Below are 19,915 nucleotides of genomic sequence, written 5' to 3' on the forward strand. Positions count from 1 at the left end.
CACCACTGCCTTTATAATAATTCAGCTATTGCAAGGTTCATTTCCTGGCTTATTTTTCTCCATACATTTTCCCTTAGTCCCCTAATTATGTAATCAGAACATTGTGCAGTCCAAAGTAGTCTGTATTTACCATATAGTTGTATTAGTTGACACTGTTCTTTATCCATGACGCATAAGTCCTAATACGCAACGAATAAGCGAAGCAAAACACTCCCGTCTTGAGTGAGCGCGGCAAACGTACCGAGGCGCCTTTGAGGCTGGTTTTATAGTTAAGCGTTTCGGCAGCGCCGTTGGAGCGCGCGCGTTCAAAGCTGTAACAAACGTATGGACGAACGGCGCTGCTCAAGCGCGCGACTTTAAAACGCTACTACTACCCCCATACATCTTCGAACGCGCGGCGCTCCAACGGCGCTGCCGAAACGCTTAACTATAAAACCAGCCTGAGCATCAACAAAAACCCGACAACGCTTGGCTCGGGCAGCGGCACGCTCGGGCGAGGCAACGCATGCGTCTGCCTCGGGCGAGCCACGTCCTGACCGACCGAGCAACTGCCGCGCGAGGCTGCCTTACGAGGCGGCTCGCTTGGTCAGTACGCGGCTAATCGCGTGTAATGTAACATTATAGATTCCACCTTGAGCATTCCACAGCAAGTTGACTTCACTGTCACGTAGCATTGATGATACAAGTTGTGTCAAGATATTACACATTGTATCATTACAAGGTGCGCATTGTAATGCTCAGTTCTCCTCCCTCACTGATGTAATGGTCGAATCTGTAACGTTACATTACAAGCGAATGCTCCGGTGAGGAAGCACCTTTACAGTAATTATATCAAAACAATGACGGAATCACAATACTTTTGCGACCAAGATTATGGTGAAATTTCACCAGTCGCACTTATAAAATATCAGTTTTATAAAACCTAGTTCTCATTAAACGCGTCCATGCGGCGACGTAAATCTCGATTTGTTTCAAATGGATGTCACAAACGTCTTTTAATCGCAATTAATAAATTTACGTGACGTCACTCAGTAAGGGGGATATTAGATTATCATATAATATATTACTACTAACGCTGACAGGTATTGACGTCAGGGTTACTAGATCTCAGAGAATTCGATTTGTCATTTTTAATATGGCTTGTTTTTTGTTATTTCAGCAAGATTATCCAAGTATATAATTAGAAAAATAATTACATTACATTATTTGAAACGTATTAACGAACAAGAATTTTTTTTTTTTAATTAAATAACTGGCAACACCTATTTCTATGACCGTATTGGATCCAATCTCTCAGCAAATGTCAAAAATCTATGATCAAGGAAGAAATTAATCATATGTCTATATTACATTATCCAATATCATTGACTCAATGATCTCGGATCCAATATATATGATAATCTAATATCCCCTTAAGAAACAATACATAAACTAAGCAAACACATCTGGCAAAACTGTCATCTTGAAATTTATTTCGACTATGATTTTCGTTCCGCCATGACATTACATTGACAGGACTTGAACGGGTTTATGAAGTTAAACCTCGAACATAACCAAGATAAAACTTGGATTTGCTGTGATTTGTGAACGCTTTTAGTTTATGCTGGTAAAATGCAATTCGGTGTCATGAACGCGTTTATACGTTTAGAACCGGTTCAGTTTGCACTGGTGTGTGTTTGGTGAAATCGCCCCTTAGACACAAAATATTATATGTTTAATCTAAGTTAGAACTAGAATTAAATAACAATTTACAATCATTATAAATCAAATAAATACATTATCCTCTCATGGAATGCGCTATCCTATATTTAAAAAGATTGATATGCGCTTAATTTATTTTAACCATGACCAAATATTAAATAATTCTTGGCTGTGTTTTGGCCTTATGTTAGATGGGATTCGTTGTTACTTGCGATGTTTTCACGCTAGACGATAAACAAAAAGTTTTGTTTGACATTTGACGTTTCTATCAATATTCCGATATTATGACGTGTGCAACATGTTGGATTTTGGTCGGATTATTCACTGTATGTGCTAGTAGCGCCCTCTGCTCCTCACTTTTACGTAATATTCACTATTTTCTAAACCAAACTGAGTTAGTTAAGAAATCCTAATTTATGATTAATGATCATGAAATCATATTGTATACAGGGTGCAATTAAACCTACCTGCCAAATTTTTTCCAAGGCTTTGGTATCATTAGGAGAGTCCATTTAACCAAAAAAAATTGAGTGTTATTATTTTTTTAATAACATATTTTATCCCATTTAAAATCGTTGCAGAACGGTCACTCACGGCGCCGGATATGAGCGGGGGTGACGCGCGGGCGACGAGAAGTGTCCATTAATTGTAGTGTTTTTTAGGATAACTTTCGGAAGTTATTTCTCCACATTTTAGTACTGAGTGATTATAAAAGAAAAAATACGTGTATTTTTATTTTCAACTTTTAATATCAAAATTTGGCAGGAAGGTTTAATTGCACCCTGTATTATGCACATAAGCTGTAATATTCTGTCCGATGTGCCTTCTAATTTTATTAAAAAAAATCGCGTACGCGTAGAAAACGAGCATGTCTGAACGCGCCCTAATGAACAAGGGAATAACATGCAAGAAAAAATAAGTTAACTGTAATATATATAATAGAATTATCTTCAATATGAAGTATAAACTTATAATGATACGGACGGTCCGAAATCTCAATTCATTAATTTTGTCTTAAATTTAACACAACATAATTTTAAACTCAATCTCATTAATATCGGTCTCCTTCTAGATATCGTTAATATTGAACAATAATTGATATTTTATAATGAGGTGTCATTTTCAAGATGGCAGATGAAAACTTGATGAGTAAATATGTAATGCGAATTCTCTAATTCATTTTCATCCATCGATCAATATTTCTTTTTACGTATACAAGATCGATAGTGCATGCTGTGCGTACGCGTGTGTGTGCGAGCGTGCGCGCGTTTGCGGGCTCAGGGCAGGCCGCCATCTTGCGCGGCCTTGAACCGCGTGAGCACGTCGAAGTGAGTCTGCAGCGACTGCGGCGATCCCGCCACCGGGTGCAGGTAGCGGCTCACCTGGGTAAATTATAGGAGTTAAGTAAACTAACTATAAAAGTGTAGGAAGCAGGAGTATGCACTTTACACGTAATAACCTCCTCGTTTTTTGGAAGTCGGTTAAAAATAAACATCGCATGACACATCACAGTATTCGACAAAGTTACTTATGGGACGTTTACACTCAGCCCTTGTCACTGCTCTGCTGCTGCCGCTGTCGGAAATATTGCCTCAAATACTTCTGCGGCATTATAGAGGCGAGTGGGTGGTCACACTCAGCCCTCATACTCTTTTACGTAACGACTCGCAACGATGGCGGATATCGAAACTGTTGCGGCGACAGCATTATGTCTTTTTTTTTTATTTAAGGGGACAAACGAGCAAACGGGTCACCTGATGGAAAGCAACTGCCGTCGCCCATGGACACTCGCAGCTTCAGAAGAGCTGCAGGTGCGTTGCCGGCCTTTTAAGAGGGAATATGATAGTAGGGGAGGGATGGGAAGGGAAGGGAAAAGGGGAGGATAGGGAAGAGAATTGGGCCTCCGGTAAACTCACTCACTCGGCGAAACACAGCGCAAGCGCTGTTTCACGCCGGTTTTCTGTGAGAACGTGGTATTTCTCCGGTCAAGCCGGCCCATTCGTGCCGAAGCATGGCTCTCCCACGTATAACGTCTGCTGAGTATATATAACTATATGCATATTTTAAAAAGAAATCAAAACAGATCGAATCGAAGACTTAATCTAGTCTCGTCGTAGTAAAAGGAAATTGTGGGTGAGGGAAATTCATAGAAATAGATTAAGTACCTATCGTATGTATAGGTATGATCGTAGGCGGTGACATTTTTGTGGATTTTGTCGCACGTGCTTCTCGTTCAAAACGCTGGCGGCAAGTGAGCGAGAGGGCTGAATGTAAACACTCACTCGCGCTCGCGCTGCCCGTCCTTTGACTTCCGCCCGAAAAACCGACACTCGAGGGAGCGCCGGGCAATGGCAGCGGCATGAGCAGTGGCAGCGCGAGTCACCTATTTACATATTCACGCTGCCCACTTCCCTCCCCACTTCCCTGTCCAAGAGGGCTGAGTGTAAATGTCGTATTAAAAGATACAACTACAAGGCTATCTGCATACTATGCGACTCATGTTCGCACCCCTTCCACAGTGCGTTTTTCGCGTAACTTTCTGCCGCGCACTGTAAAACTCTGGAATTAACTGTCACCAGCAGTATTTCCGGACCGATACGACCTGCAAACCTTCAAGAAAAGAGTGTATACCCTCTTAAAAGGCCGGCAACGCACCTGCAGCTCTTCTGATGTTGCGAGTGTCCATGGGCGACGGTAGTTGCTTACCATCAGGTGACCCGTTTGCTCGTTTGCCCCCTTATTTAATAAAAAAAAAAAAAAAAAAAAAACCCTTCGTACTCGCTTTCACTTATCAGTTTTATCATTTTGTTAAAACTGACAAGGGAACGCTTGTAATCCTCTTATATTTACCAAACGCGAAAGAAGAGTGGAAGAAAGGTTTGAAAGGAAAGGAAAATTGGATACCTTAGCTCCGAGTTTCTTGAGCAGACCGGTGAAGGCTTTCTCCTCGCGGCCGATCCACGGCCGGCCCTCGTCCAGCACCTGGTACGGACTTACGTGTATGTTGATGTTCACATCTGACAAAACAAAGGAAAATACGTATCATAATAAACCAGCTGTTAACCATACTCAGAAAAACATATTATACGCACTTTTTGGATTTGAAATGCATTGCGTTCATAGTTCCTTTACATCTGATAGGTTCTGAGAATAATATAGAGGTCTCTATGTTGTTTGCAGAACTCTTTGGTTTATATTTAGGTATGTGTAAAATAAGTTACTGCACGAAAACTCCGATGTCGTTGTTGCACATAGCTGAATAACGTCAATAATGTTAATTTAAGACCAGCATACTGCATAGAGCAGGCAGATGCTGATGAACTATATATTCTTGTGCTATCAGAGAAGTATAGTCCGTCAAGAAAGTGAAAAAATTAAAAAGTGCCAACATCGTTATGTCATCCCTTTTTTCTTATATTGATTTGAAAGGGATGACACTACGATGTTTCCACTTTTTAATTTCTTCACTTTTTGACAGACTTTAGTTTCATACTGACCTACGTATTTTGGTCGTGTTTTATCAAAACCAGCCGTCGACAGATGACGTACGTCGTCATCTGTCGGTTAAGTTGACATAATCTGACCAAATGATGTAGGCAGTTAACTGCCTATGAATCAATTTCCTCGGTGGTACATGTTGGCCTTCATATAAAAATAAAACTTGAGATGTGTCAAGACTGTCAAGGGACATCCGGATGGAACGAAGTTATAAAAAAAAAAAAAACAAAAAAAAAAGAGAGACAGAGAGAGAAACACGAACGCATAGCATTTTTGCTCTAGTTGTAATATACCGACACTTTTGTTACAACTGTTTCCGTCTACCCCCCTTTCGCAACGCGCGATAAAGAACTTCGTTCCAATAACTAGACCACTTGGATGCTACGATGCCTCAGACATAAGAGTCACAATAAAAATTCCGAGGTAGTTTAGTTTACCTAGCCTGGTGAGTGTCTCGAGCAGGCTGCGCGAAGTGATCCAGGTGTTCTTGCCGCCAGCGTGCCCGCCGTCCAGCCAGTACATGTCCTCTATCCGCTCTATGAACCTGAAACAATAAGGCGACCTCTGTGGCTCAGTGGTTAAGCGCGTGGTCAGCGCTACACAACCAGCGGTTGCGGGTTCGAATACCGCCGACGAAACAAAAAGTTTTCTGGGTCATGGATGTATGTATCATATAATAAACTCCTAAATATAATGTATAGAATAAAAGTATTAAATGTGTATATTTCCGTTGTCTAGGTACTTAGCACGGGACCAGCCTGAGGTGGTGGTGTAAAGTGTCCATAGATATTATTATTAAGTACTAGAAGTTCCGCGCGGCTTCACCCGCGTAATTTAAGATGTCACGGACACCGTACATGTTTCCGCAAAAAAAGAAACCTATGACCTTTCACGTATTCTATTCTTCATGTGTGCCAAATAACATAAAAATTGCTCCAGTCTGTTTCTTAAGATAATAAGCAATTTTAAATAATTTTCTCCGTTTTTTCCACATTTTCCTCTATTTCTTCGCTCCTATTAGTCTTAGCGTGATAAAATATAGCCTATAGCCTTCCTCGATAAATGGGCTATCTAAAACTGAAAGAATCGTCAAAATCCGTTGTGTAGTTTTAAAGATTAAAGGGAACAAAGGGACATGAGGGAAAAAAGCGACTTTGTTTTATAATATGTATAGATGGTATCTTACTTCATCATATGCGCGTCTCCAGGCGTGAGGGTCTTGGTGTAATGGAACTCGTATATACACTGGTTGAGCACCACGCACCCTTTGCTGAACCCCACCAGGGTGAGAGCGCTTTCGTCCAGCGCCAACTTCTCACGCCACCACAGCGGGTCTAGACCACTGAAGAAAGATTAAAAAAATAAAATTATCGGGTACATTTTCCTAAAGAAAAACAAGTATAAAGCATAGACAGGTGCAAGACATTTTCGGAAAAAAAACAAAGTGACAGTAATTTCAAAATGGCGGCAAATAGTTCCGAATTTCGTCACACGAACAATACTACGATTGGAGCGTTTTTTTGGTAAAATCTATCAAAACATTCATCTTACGTCACAATACGAAACGAACATAAAATAATAGGATATATTATCATATACTGCAATGTATTCACGCTAGACGGCAGCACCAGCATAGGCAGTAAACAAAAAGTTTTGTTCGACGTTGACAACATTTCTGTCAATATTCTGATATGACGTGTGCAACATATCGGACTTTGGTCGGATTATTTACTGTGTATGCTAGTAGCGCCCTCAGCTCCACCTTTGTGTAATACTTTCTTTTAAGAATCAAAACGATACAATACATCGATTGGAACTAAACCTACTCACGGCTTGTGTCCGTCACTGCAGCCGGCGCCGTTGTCGCTACACCCGTTAGAGCTAAGCCCTCTTATCGACGCGTTCTGTCAATTTATCATCAGCGTTACTAAATCCTGCTGCATGTAGCGATAAAACTGCACAGTTCGGTCCCAGATTAGATTTTAAATTGTAGAGGACGCTTGGTGAATTCGCGACGATTCTTGCCGCCTAGACCCTAACGTCATTTTGTAGTTTGTACTGCCAGATAAGTTGATTCCTAGGCAGATGGCGGACCTAATGGCTGGTTTACACGTGTTAAGTAGACAAGTGGTCAACTAAATTTTAACTTATGACTTTATACTTAACTAAATTTGAACTTGCTACTAAATTTTGTGTTTACATGCAATTAATAACTTAAAATTAAGTTCAAATTTAGTTAACTACTTATCAACTTAATACGTGTAAACCAGCCATATGTAATTTGGCCGCGTTAAGTCAAACCTATCCGACCGATCACAGCTAACATTGAATTGACATAAGTCGATCAAATGACGTAGGTCCGTCAACTGCCTAGGAATAAATTTGTTCGATGGTACAAAAACATTGTACTGAAGACTGAACTGTGCAATCATATCGTTGTTTGTTTTAGAATTTAAATGACCAAATTATACAAAAAATTGATAAGAGTGACATAAACCATTTAATTTACAATAGCTAAACTTTTGTATAATTACTATTTTCTTGTTATGGCGCTTCGGCTATATAACCATGGCCAGTGTCAAGTAAATGGCGGGAAAACGATGTTGTCACTTTTTCACATTCCCGGCAAAACTCTTGTACATAATATATTATTTACTTTAGTAGAAAATGTAGTCTTGGTTGGTAATTGGACATTGGTATTACAATACCAAATTTTTGCTAGGGGGTGGTTCTATTTTTTCGTTCCCATTTGGATATTTTTGTAGAATCAATTTTTTTTTAAGGTATTACGACAAAATTTTGTATTTAGGCTTGTGTACGTATACTTACTCTGATCCCCAAATTGCCTTAGTCTGCTATTTATATTTACGATATAAATAGATGGATGGTAATGATTCAACAGACGGAAATGAAAATCGATAAGATGGAAATTTAAAGGATTGGATGGAAGTGAAAAAATATTTATATGGAAGCGAAAAAAGTTGAGGAATTTCATGTTAGATAAACATAATACTTGTTATTGTTTTATTTTTATGAGTAATAAAACCAGTGTCAGTTTTTGAAATCTCCTCTACTAAAAAAATAACAAAAATATAAGACTTTTGTTAAAAAGTAGGAAACAAGTCAGACATTATTATTTTATTTAAATAAAATGCAACCAATCTTTAGTTTTACTATATGATCGTATACAATCAACATTCCATGTACTTTACGCAACTATTAACTTACTAGAGTTTTTAAGGAAAACACTATTTTAAGGAATAGTTTAACAAATCGCAGTTCTATGCAATTTAGCGCCGACTAGTTTAGTAAACTTTAGTAAACTCTTCAAAATAATATCCCAATTTGTTACACACCACTTTATACATTAACAGGTATTAGATATAGTGGTGTTGAGCAACAAAAATATGTATTGTGTTCCTGTTACTAATAAAATTTTAACTTCTTAAAAAACAGTTTTAAATCTTAAATATAATGTTTAATCACTTAATTATGAAGTACTAGCTAGATTAGTACTTTATGGATAGGTACTTATTAAAAGGAAAATATACAGGGTTATCTGTATGTTACTAAAAATACTAGTTATTTCAAAATAATCACATATTTGGTTTCATTATGAGATTAACACGAATAATACTATTCGAAGATATATTTTCCATATTTATTGTCAGAAATGTGTGCTCGTCGGTTCATTGAAGGCTCCAGAAGCATATCTTTGACAGGTCGTAAATCTACAATATCTATATAGAGTTCCACAATCCACAAGCTAGGTAAAAATCTTTGTTTCGAACGTCAGTGACTTCTCCTAAGTAAATATTGTCTTAGATGTAATTAAGCCGCCCTCTTCTATCTAATGGCAGATAACAGTGATGAGACAGACAACGAACCCCCAAAATAGAACCATTCAAGTGAACCAACTGATGATTAAGCAATCCATTCTCTGTTTTTGAGATTAACGGTAATTTGATACAGAATGACTCGCAGCAAGAAATATTGAAATGGAATGTAATATATAGATAGGATTTGGACAAAATCTGTTATAAAATACTAAATAATACCAAAAAAATCGGAAAATTGGTATAAAAATCGGAAGTAATGGATGGGAACGAAGTGGAAATGAAGTTTTGGCATTTAATTTAAAATTTTGTTGCATTCTTATATTTTTCAAAAGCCCTGCAATATATCTTTAGAAGGTATTTCAATAGCCTTTATCATAATGTATTATAAAAATCACTAGCAACAAAAGTCATTTAAATAGGCAATGGATGGTAATGAAGGCTTACCCGTGACAAAACAAGAATTTGCAACTAAAAATTAAATTTTCTCCGAGAAACAATGCGCACATCTTATCTCGCCTATAATGTATGGCAGACATGCACGTGGGGTGCCGAAACATGTTTGCACGTAGATCTACAGATGCAGATTTGGTCAAAAACATAAAAACCATTTGCTCGGAACGATATAAAAAATTTCGCGTGACAAAATTAAAACCTACGTTCTCTCAATGTTGCACATGCACGAGTTCACGCTTATATTTAAAATGGTTAATATGAGTATTTAAGCTAATGTTCCAGTACAAAACATGATAAGATTAATTACGAAAACTCTAAGAAAATTTTGTCTAAGCTTAGCAATCTGGGAACGTATGAGCGTTGGAAATGAAATTTTGGCTATTTGATGTTTCTTTTTGATTAATTATCTTACGGTAATACACAATACGCGGCAAAGTAGAACACTATAGACTTAACATTTTAAAAGTATTTGATCGAAAAAAATCATTTCGTAAATATCAAATTTTGACCCCGAAAGCAAATGGGACCGAAAAAATAGAACCACCTAGGCCACGTTTTATTTTATTACTTTAGCCCACGAGCACAGATCTGAGTTAGATATCATGTTATATCTATTTCGTTCTATGGTTTTAAAAGATTTTAAGGACAACTTACATGTAGCTCCTCTATATCTATTTCCTCCGGCAACGATACTGCCGACATCGCTTCCAGTAGCTCCACGGTCGGCTGCGCTCTCAGTCTGTTGCCCACTCCTTGCAATAACCTGAAAACAAATAGATTTAGGGCATGTTTCACCACTTCCTGATAAGTGCCGGATAGGCTATCCACAATTTATCTGACAGATACTACATACTCTGTCAAATTAAGTTGTAGATAGCATATCCGGCACTTGTCAGGAAGTGGTGAAACAGCCCCTTACAGTCTAATAATATGCATTAATTTTTTACACATTAACAAAATCTTACGCTTTACTTTATTATGTTGTATTGCGTATCGTTACCGTACCTTAAGTAGTACGCACCGTTCCATTTCTGCGTTTAACTCATATTGACGTAATTTGGCGGTGAAAAGTGGCTGCTGCAGTGTAATTACACCTAGTGTAGTCTCACCTTACAATTTTATTGTGCAACGAGCTTTTGCCCGCGGCTTCGCTCGCGTTAAGAAGTATTATTATATACAAACTTTCATCCCCTATTTTAACCCCTTGGAGGTGGAATTGATCAAAATCCTTTCTAAGCGGATGCCTACGTCATAATATCTATCTGCATGCCTTTCAGCCCGATCGGTCCAGTGGTTTGGAATGTGCGTTGATAGATCACCATGTCAGTCAGTCACCTTTGAGTTTTATATAATAAACTAGCTGTTGCCCGCGACTTCGTCCGCGTGGACTTCAGTTTATAGCGCGCGGTGTCAATAAAATTGGTGTCAAAAGCTTTTTAAAACCCTGGTACCCCTTAAATCAAAATACCCAAAACAGCCGTGTAGTGTGCACATAATGTTTTTTTTTAAATTAAACTTTTTTATACCTAAAGCTTATTTAGCGTTACACAACTTAGCTGCATAATGCATTACACAACTTTAGCTTTGCCCTATTGGGGTCAATACCCATAAACTATTTAGTATTTATTATTGGTAGACTGTTGTTTCTCTTATCTATGTTGGTACGTGAGTTAATTAATAACATGTATAACAATCGAAATATTAATTCAACATGGTACCACCTCTAATAGAAATACATATGAGCAAGCGATAGCGCGATCTAGGCGACTCTTGGCGCCATCTGATCCAGTTTTTGGAACTAACTTAATTTGAACAAATTTACGCATAAACACCCCCTTACAACCTCTTTTTCCAGTAAGAAGTAGACTATGTCCTTTCTCAGGCTTTAGACTATCTGTGTACAAAATTTCATTACAATCGGTTCAGTAGTTTTGGCGCTGTTGTTTTTGACTTTGATGTCTAAGTTGGTAGGTGAGCTATTAGTTAATAACGTGTATAACAATCGAAAGAATCGAAAAACCTAGCTCAATATGGTACCACCTCTTATAGAAATACGCATGAGCAAGCAATAGCGCGATCTAGGGGACTCTTGGCGCCATCTGTTTTGAGTTTTTGGAACTAACTTAATTTGACCAAATTTACGCATTTTCACCCCCTTACAACTCCTTTTTCCAGTAAGAAGTAGACTATGTCCTTTCTCAGGCTTTAGACTATCTGTGTACAAAATTTCATTACTATCGGTTCAGTAGTTTTGGCGTGAAAGCGAGACAGACAGACAGACAGACAGACAGACAGACAGACAGACAGAGATACTTTCGCATTTATAATATTAGTATAGATAATGGACGCTGTTAAGCATTCGTGTACTAACCCACACAAATATTACGTATTGAGTTAGTTATGCACTTTTGTTCTTTAAATGATTTAGAACAAGACTGCATTAAAAAATTAACAACAAAAAAAGTTGTGGGTTAGGACACTAATGCTTAACAGTGACCATATATAGATATCACTACAATACACTACAATATTAATAAATAACAAAAAAAATCTTTATTTTCACTTAAATATTGTTGACCATGCAATATTGTTGACCGTGGATCTTATTGTCAAATAAATTGTTCAATATTATTGTAGGTTTAGTAGGGGCCCACTTAGAGTCAGTGTACGAATTTCTATGTTCTTCGCAAGCACGTAACAGATGTTTACCTTTCTAAATGATGTAGCGCATTGTGTGTGGGCGTGTGGTCGGGCACTCCGGCGTTGTTGCTCGGCACGAAGTTGTCGTAGCAGCTGAAACTCTTGTATTCTATCCTGAAATTACAGTTATGTCTATGGATGCTTCACACCACGAAAGTCTGGCCCCGTGCTAATTACCTGAAGGACTTGTGTTGCAGGTCAACGGAAATATTTAATACTTTTTATGTTATGCATATATTTGAGATTTTTATTATATCATGACATATATTTAATTACACATCCAAGACCCAGGAACATTGAAAACTTTTTGTTCCATCGGCGGGATTCGAACACGCGACCCCCGGCTTGCGCTACCAACGCGCCACCAACTAAGCAGTTGTCTTTGTTACAAGTCAGCGTCTTTAAAATTCGTCTAAGCTTCGATCAAATATTTCTGTTTGATCGAAGGTCTAATGTATTTATTTTTGGTACAAAACTAAATATTATATGTTTGTAAGTATTTTTAAATTTATGTAGCAACTAGCAGTCTATCAGAAACTGTTACCGATACGATAATGTCAAAATGTGGTACACTGGATGAGTATGTAATATGAAGTTGAATAAACTGTTCGACAACTACCATTTCTTTTGTCATTTGATGGTATTATAATTATTTATGACATAAATGTGGCTAAACAATAATTATTTTATTGTATTAAAAACGTATTATAAAAATATAATTACTAACCTAACAGGTCTAATGACCACAATGTGTTTCGAGGGGAAGTCTTTCCCCAGCATACGAGCCGTGTTCTCCAAGTTCCATTTCAAGTAGTTCTTGTTATCTCGATGCGCCTGCATAACCTCTGGGTAATCCTGTAAGTAATAGTTAACTATATTATTGTAAGGTCATCAATGTCAAAATGTTATTTAAGCAATAAAATGCTTATAGTTTCTGACCAATGGTCATGGAATCACGGGTCACATACGTTTATTATAATCTATACTAATATTATAAATGCGAAAGTATCTCTGTCTGTCTGTCTGTCTCGCTTTCACACCAAAACTACTGAACCGATTGTAATGAAATTTTGTACACAGATAGTCTAAAGCCTGAGAAAGGACATAGGCTACTTTTTAACTGGAAAAGGGGGTTGTAAGGGGGTGAAAATGCGTAAATTTGGTCAAATTAAGTTAGTTCCAAAAACTCAAAACAGATGGCGCCAAGAGTCCCCTAGATCGCGCTATTGCTTGCTCATGCGTATTTCTATAAGAGGTGGTACCATGTTCAACTAGGTTTTTCGATTCTTTCGATTGTTATACACGTTATTAACTAATAACTCACCTACCAACTTAGATATCAAATTCAAAAACAACAGCGCCAAAACTACTGAACCGATTGTAATGAAATTTTGTACACAGATAGTCTAAAGCCTGAGAAAGGACATAGGCTACTTCTTACTGGAAAAAGGGGTTGTAAGGGGGTGCTTATGCGTAAATTTGTTCAAATTAAGTTAGTTCCAAAAACTGGAACAGATGGCGCCAAGAGTCGCCTAGATCGTGCTATCGCTTGCTCATATGTATTTCTATAAGAGGTGGTACCATGTCGAGTTAATGTTTCGATTCTTTTGATTGTTATACATGACGTTATTAAAAAACTCACGTACCAACATGGAAATCAGAAACAACAGTCTACCAATAATAAATACTAAATAGTTTATGGGTATTGGGCAAAGCTAAAGTTGTGTAACGCTAAATAAGCTTTAAAAGGTATAATAAGTTTAGTTAAAAAAAATCATATTGTGTGCACACTACACGGCTGTTTTGGGTATTTTGATTTAAGGGGTACCAGGGTTTTAAAAAGCTTTTGACACCAATTTTATTGACACCGCGCGCTATAAACTGAAGTCCACGCGGACGAAGTCGCAGGCAACAGCTAGTATGTATTATAAGTCTCATGTCATTTTATCTATAAAACGGTCGCGAAGTATAAAATCATATTGACCTATTACTATTTACTAGGGTTGCTGAGGATTCCTCTTCCTCTTCCTCATAATGAGGAAGTTCCGCAATAATTTGGGTTCCTCAACCGTTACCGCATCCTCATAAATAAAAATACAAAAATCCTCTTCCGCTATCGCTTCCTCAAAATTTAGGAGGAATTTATGAGGAATTTCACTGCGCATGCGCGTCGCGTATCCAATCATGGCAACGCACAAACCAGAGCGCGATGCCGGACCGAACGGGCGCTGCTGTTCCTTGTTCCTTGTCTCTCTCGCCACCCGCGCTGTTCCTTGCTTGTTTGTTTTAATTTTATTGACATAATATAGCAAGCGTTGTTTTGTTTACGCGTGTACGCACTACGCAGCTACGTACGCAGTGCGAATAATCTAATAATTTGATTTCTATCGAAAACCGAAATGATACCGAAGTGTAGTGCTATATCAGGGGTTCCCAGACTTTTTTGTCCACTGCCCACTTTGAGAACAAAATATGTTTTAGTGCCCCCATTGTTTCACCTACTTTCTTTTCCTAATTTAAATTAAGGGGCTTTTGCCCCTTAATTTGTCGGTAATATTAGCCCCCACAGCCTCTACAAAACGCCGCCATTTTTTCTGAGTCCCACACTGCCCCCCTTTAGATCTTCAGCGCCCACAAGGGGGCGTAATCACCCACATTGGGAAACGCTGTACTTCCTCTTCCGCTTCCTCATCCGCATCCTCTTCCTCAAAAAAATATCCTCTTCCTCATCCGCATCCTCTAAATTTGCGCGTGACAATTCCTCTTCCTCCTCCTCTTCCTCATAATCACTTCCTCAACAACCCTACTATTTACTACGTGGTCGAAAAGAATATTGCTATCTCGCTCGTATCGTATACCTGGAAATGAGACAGCAATGTGTATATATTCATGTGCAAGAAAAGGAATAAATTGCAATAGGTCAATGCATGTTCGAATTTCTGTGTGCTTTGCGACCGTAAAATAGAACCCCATAGGCTATAATAGGTATATTATAGTTACTAGATGACGACCGCAATTTGTTTGTCGCGAGGAACAAAATCCTTTGTCCTTTCCGGTCTCTGAGTCCGTACTAAATATTAAGTCGTTAGGATGAAGAGGTCCGGAAAAGACAGACGGACACACTTTCGCATTCACAATAATAACAGGTTACCTGCACATCTCCACCAAAGAAGACGAGCGTCTGCGTGCGCGCTTCGGGCGCACTAGCGGGCTGGAACAGCACGTCGTTGGTGCGGCCGTCGAAACCGCACACGCGCCGCAACCGCAGCGGCAACATCCCCGCTACTGCTGCACCACCATCACTGCATACATCACATGTTTTTAACACGCTTTTATTAGCTTGGGATGTATGTATGTAACGGAATCTTTTTAGCACGATTTTTACTTATCTCCAGTAGTCTATTTAATCCAAAACTTTGCAAAATTGCATACGTATAACGTATTAAAAGCCGATGACAATGCAATAATTTGTGAAAAAAATTTGAAAAAAAAAAAAATTCGAAGAAAGGGCGTTTTTTTTAACTGTTATTTTTAAACAATTAGAGGCAAATAGGCGAACCAGATAGAAAGCAATTCTACCGTCGCCGCGTCGCCCATGGACACTAGAAATATCATATTAAGAGTTGCAAGTGCGTTGCCGGCCTATAAGAGGGAATACGCATGTTGATGATGATCGTTAGGTTTTGAATCAGAATAGATGTAAAAATAGCATAGCTTTCGTAAGTAATTTAGTTATTCCACATTTTGATATTATGTCGGATTTTTACAAAGTTGTTTAATTTTATTTTATAAATTCCAATTATAATTGTTAACTACAGAGTACAGAGAGCTAAGATTTTGTGATAGAAAAGGGACAAGGGTAGTCATAAAATTAAACTTGCAACTTTTGCATACGATTGAAAAAACACCTCCTGCATAAGTCCATGAGGTAATTTTATGACTTCGGCAGACCTTAATTACTACCTTATTAGACCTTTACCTTATTATTAAGTAATAACCTGATGTTTACTCATAAAGGTAAATTTCAGGTTCAAGTTTGTATTAATATTTCTGTCAATTCTTTCCCGTATTCTCTCACCCGAAGTTTTAAATTGGTTTTGTTGCTATCTTCGAGGACGCCAGCAGAGTGTAAGATTAGATGATTCCTCTTCTAGTTGGGTGGATCTTGAAGCTGGTGTACCTCAAGGCGGTATTCTCTCTCCCCTTTTGTTTTCTCTATTTATTAATCTTATATCCTTGGTTATACTTCATTGTGCGTATCACCTTTATGCCGATGATTTGCAGGTTTACATTCAAGAGAGGGTTCAAGAGTTACCTGCTGCGATTAGGAATATGAACCGGGACTTGGAGGCTATAAATGCGTGGTCTGCAAATTTCGGTCTGCATGTAAACGCCAGTAAATGTCAAGCCATCTTGATTGGCAGTCCGCGCTTGATGAGTCGAGTCGATATTAGAGCCCTTCCACCCGTCGTCTTTGGTAATAGTGTCATCCCTTTTAGCTCCAGTGTTAAAGATCTCGGGCTACATATAGACAGCAGTCTCGATTGGCGTTGTTGACATTACTAACGTCTGCCGTAAGGTGACAGGCTCTTTGCGGTCTCTTTATCGACTAAAAAACTTTTTACCTTTTAATATAAAGTCGCTGCTGGTTCAAGCCCTTATAGTTCCACAACTGGATTACGGTGACGTTTGTTGTTTCGAACTCCGTGAAGAACTACTTAACAAACTTGACCGTATGCTAAATAACTGCATCAGGTTCATTTTCAATCTTCGTAAGTTTGATCATGTCTCTCAATACCGATCTAAGTTGCAATGGCTGCCAATTCGTCAACGTCGTTCACTGCGTGCACTGTGTATGCTGTACTCTCTCCTTTACTCTCCCAGTGCTCCTCTATATTTATCTTCCCACCTTGAATTTTTCAGTAATACCCACAGTCAGGAACTTCGATCATCCAAAAACTTGCGACTACATTGTCCCTCTCATAATTCCAGTATTGTCCACTCCTTCCATGTACAGTCCATACTCCTTTGGAACGCCCTTCCCCAAGAAATCAGGATGTCCCCTAACAAAAATATTTTTAAACGCAGAGTTCGTCAATTATATTTAAATCAGTTGAATAATAATTAGTAATTAGATTAAGGTTCCACTGGAATTCATATTTGACAAATATATTATTATATTACATATTTTCATTTAGTAATTCAATTCCTTATTCTATGTAGGTATATCTTATTTATATAGTTTAATTATGTATAACTTATGTATGGTATTATAATAAGCTTATAGTGTGTATTAGTGTGTATAATAGGTAATTACGGTTTATGTAGGTCTATTATGATAAAATATGTATAAAATAATTATATAACTTTTTATTTAATGTCTAAACCAATTCAGTCTTAGAATGCGCCTATTCTACACTTTCATCATCACCCTAAGGTTGGCTGGTAGAGAATGCCACACGGCATTAAGCCCGCCTATGTAAATATTTGCATAAAGTGTTTTAAATAAATAAATAAATAATATTTGAAGGGAAAGGTCTAGAGGGGGTTCTACAGTATAAAGATCATAAAATTAAATTTTGATAATTTACTGTTAAATAATTTAAGAGGAAAGAAATACACTAAATTCTAAATTAAACACAGCCAATTTATTCATTACATTTTTATTAAATTAAAATAAATAACCTAATCTTACAATATAGTATTTTTATGATTATTATTTTAAATTTCTTGTTTGCTTCTGATGGTAGTATTTTGTATCATTCATACAAACTGTTATTTTCAGTGTGATATCATCCAGACAGTTCTTCAAATCCTCCCGTAATTCTCTCACTTTGACTCTAACATCTTCGCACATCAAGTTATAGCACATAGCCACTAAGCCCATACCGAGGAGCACATATATGAAGTTGATAACAAGCTTTAGGTGAGACCCCTCTGCGGAATCTGCTATATTTGCACCAGGGACAAAATCACCGAATCCTATTTTACAAAGACTTATTACACAGAAGTAAGTGGAATCCAAGTAGTTCCATTTTTCCCAGGCTCCAAACATTATAGTGCCAGTCAGGATGTAGAAAGTAATAACCCAGAGGCATGCTGTCGAGGGAACTGTCACTTTTCTTTTCACCGGCAGAACTTCACCATCTTCTAGCAGAGGATCCTCTCTTCTGCTGCACTCATGAGCCGTGATGTACAACCATTTGAATGATTTGGCCAATACTTTGCCCATATTGCAAAAATATAAAACATAAATTGGAATACCGAAGCAAGCATATGCTATTGTACCAATTTTGCCCCAAACAGTTTTTGGCACCACATTGCCGTATCCGATCATTGTGAACACGGAGAGAGAATACATTAGAGCTGCCGGAAAAGACCAGATGTCTTCAGATGACCTTCCATTGTAGCCCAGACGAATGGCTGATGTTACATTGTTTTGGAAAACTTTCAAAACTTTGTCACTATTTTGAATCCAAGCTGTATAATTTAAAACATTATATTTATTAGTTATATTCCACAACTGTTGCACGCAGTTTTGGCGCAAATTGGTAACCTTTTCCATTTGCTCGTCTGGACTGTCTTTTTCTATGTGCATGAAGCTAGCGGCACCGAGAATGGCATAGCACACCACGAGAGCACCCACACCCACTTGCGTAAACATAAATGCTATAAATTTTCGAAGACAGTCTTTAATTTTTTCTCTGGGGTCACTGTCATTAGTAGATGTTGAATCTTTACTTCTAAAGGATCCATGAACGCTAGATTGATTATGATATTGGCGATCCATTTTCAAATAAACTAGTCGAGTTGTGTACACATTGAATTCGTTAAATATGTATCGGACCCACCTTACGTGTTTTATTTCTGGAATTGGTTTGGCATTAAGCCAATCCAGAGATTACAAAATATAACGCACAGCAATGTTTTCGTCTGATCGAATGTAAACATTTCCAGTGGATATAATGTTGACACCAAGCGTGGTATACAAATAAATTAATAAGTAAGTCTATTTATTTTATAATTGCAGAAATTTAAAGAACATTTTTTAAAAGAACATGAAGGCTTACCAAAATGTAACGTAATTTCTTCGGTAACTGCTATTTTCAGAGTAGTATGCACTTCACTTAAAATAATAATAGTTTTAATTCCCGGTAACTAGGTGTATTCATATAAAATTTATTAATTATAACAGAAAAAACTAAACAAAAATCCAATTTGTTTACTGCAAAAATAGGATTTTTTAATGCTGTCACCAAATGTCTACAAATTTAAATTCTTCTTCTTCATCTTTTGGCGCAAGCCTCCCCATTTAGGAGTTGCCAGAGTTAAGGCGAAAGATGTGAAATTGTGAACAGTTATTATTAAAGGTTTTTAGTGAACATTTAATACTAGATATTGCTGAGTTTTGTGGTTCCGCTAATTAATAAACCATAAGAATGGTCAAAGAATGCCTCAAACACGTGGATTTAACATTAAATACGTAAGTTTTTAACAACGTTTTTTGGGCTTTTCAATCGGTATCTTTGTATGCTAAAGAGATAATTTATAAGTTTATTAATCCCCTATTCGTGCTATATAAGGCATTAGTGCTAAAAATGTCGCATCAATTAATAATTTGGCTATAAAAATTGCATAGCTTTTTACGTGTGTTTACGGATTCTTATCACTTGAACTATAGTTAATCAATATCATGAACTAATTGACTTTCTTTCCTGTATCAT

The 19,915-nt window shown here is 37.6% G+C and overlaps 2 protein-coding genes across 2 annotated transcripts; both read right to left on the reverse strand.

Moving 5' to 3' along the window:
* Positions 1 to 2,527: 2,527 nt before the first annotated feature.
* Positions 2,528 to 19,380, reverse strand: LOC121725253 (UPF0565 protein C2orf69 homolog). Its single transcript, XM_042112121.1, has 10 exons — positions 19,262 to 19,380; positions 15,343 to 15,493; positions 12,919 to 13,046; positions 12,201 to 12,305; positions 10,146 to 10,254; positions 7,030 to 7,103; positions 6,386 to 6,541; positions 5,637 to 5,743; positions 4,606 to 4,718; positions 2,528 to 3,083 (listed from the first exon to the last, which is right to left on the reverse strand). The coding sequence occupies exons 2-10, from the start codon at positions 15,466 to 15,468 to the stop codon at positions 2,979 to 2,981; spliced, it is 1,023 nt and encodes a 340-aa protein (XP_041968055.1). The 5' UTR covers positions 15,469 to 15,493; positions 19,262 to 19,380; the 3' UTR covers positions 2,528 to 2,978.
* LOC121725252 (TWiK family of potassium channels protein 7) lies at positions 17,883 to 19,141 on the reverse strand. Its single transcript, XM_042112120.1, has one exon. The coding sequence runs from the start codon at positions 18,979 to 18,981 to the stop codon at positions 17,908 to 17,910; it is 1,074 nt and encodes a 357-aa protein (XP_041968054.1). The 5' UTR covers positions 18,982 to 19,141; the 3' UTR covers positions 17,883 to 17,907.
* Positions 19,381 to 19,915: the final 535 nt, after the last annotated feature.

This window comes from Aricia agestis, chromosome 3, assembly GCF_905147365.1.
Source record: "Aricia agestis chromosome 3, ilAriAges1.1, whole genome shotgun sequence".
Lineage (NCBI taxonomy): Eukaryota > Metazoa > Arthropoda > Insecta > Lepidoptera > Lycaenidae > Aricia > Aricia agestis.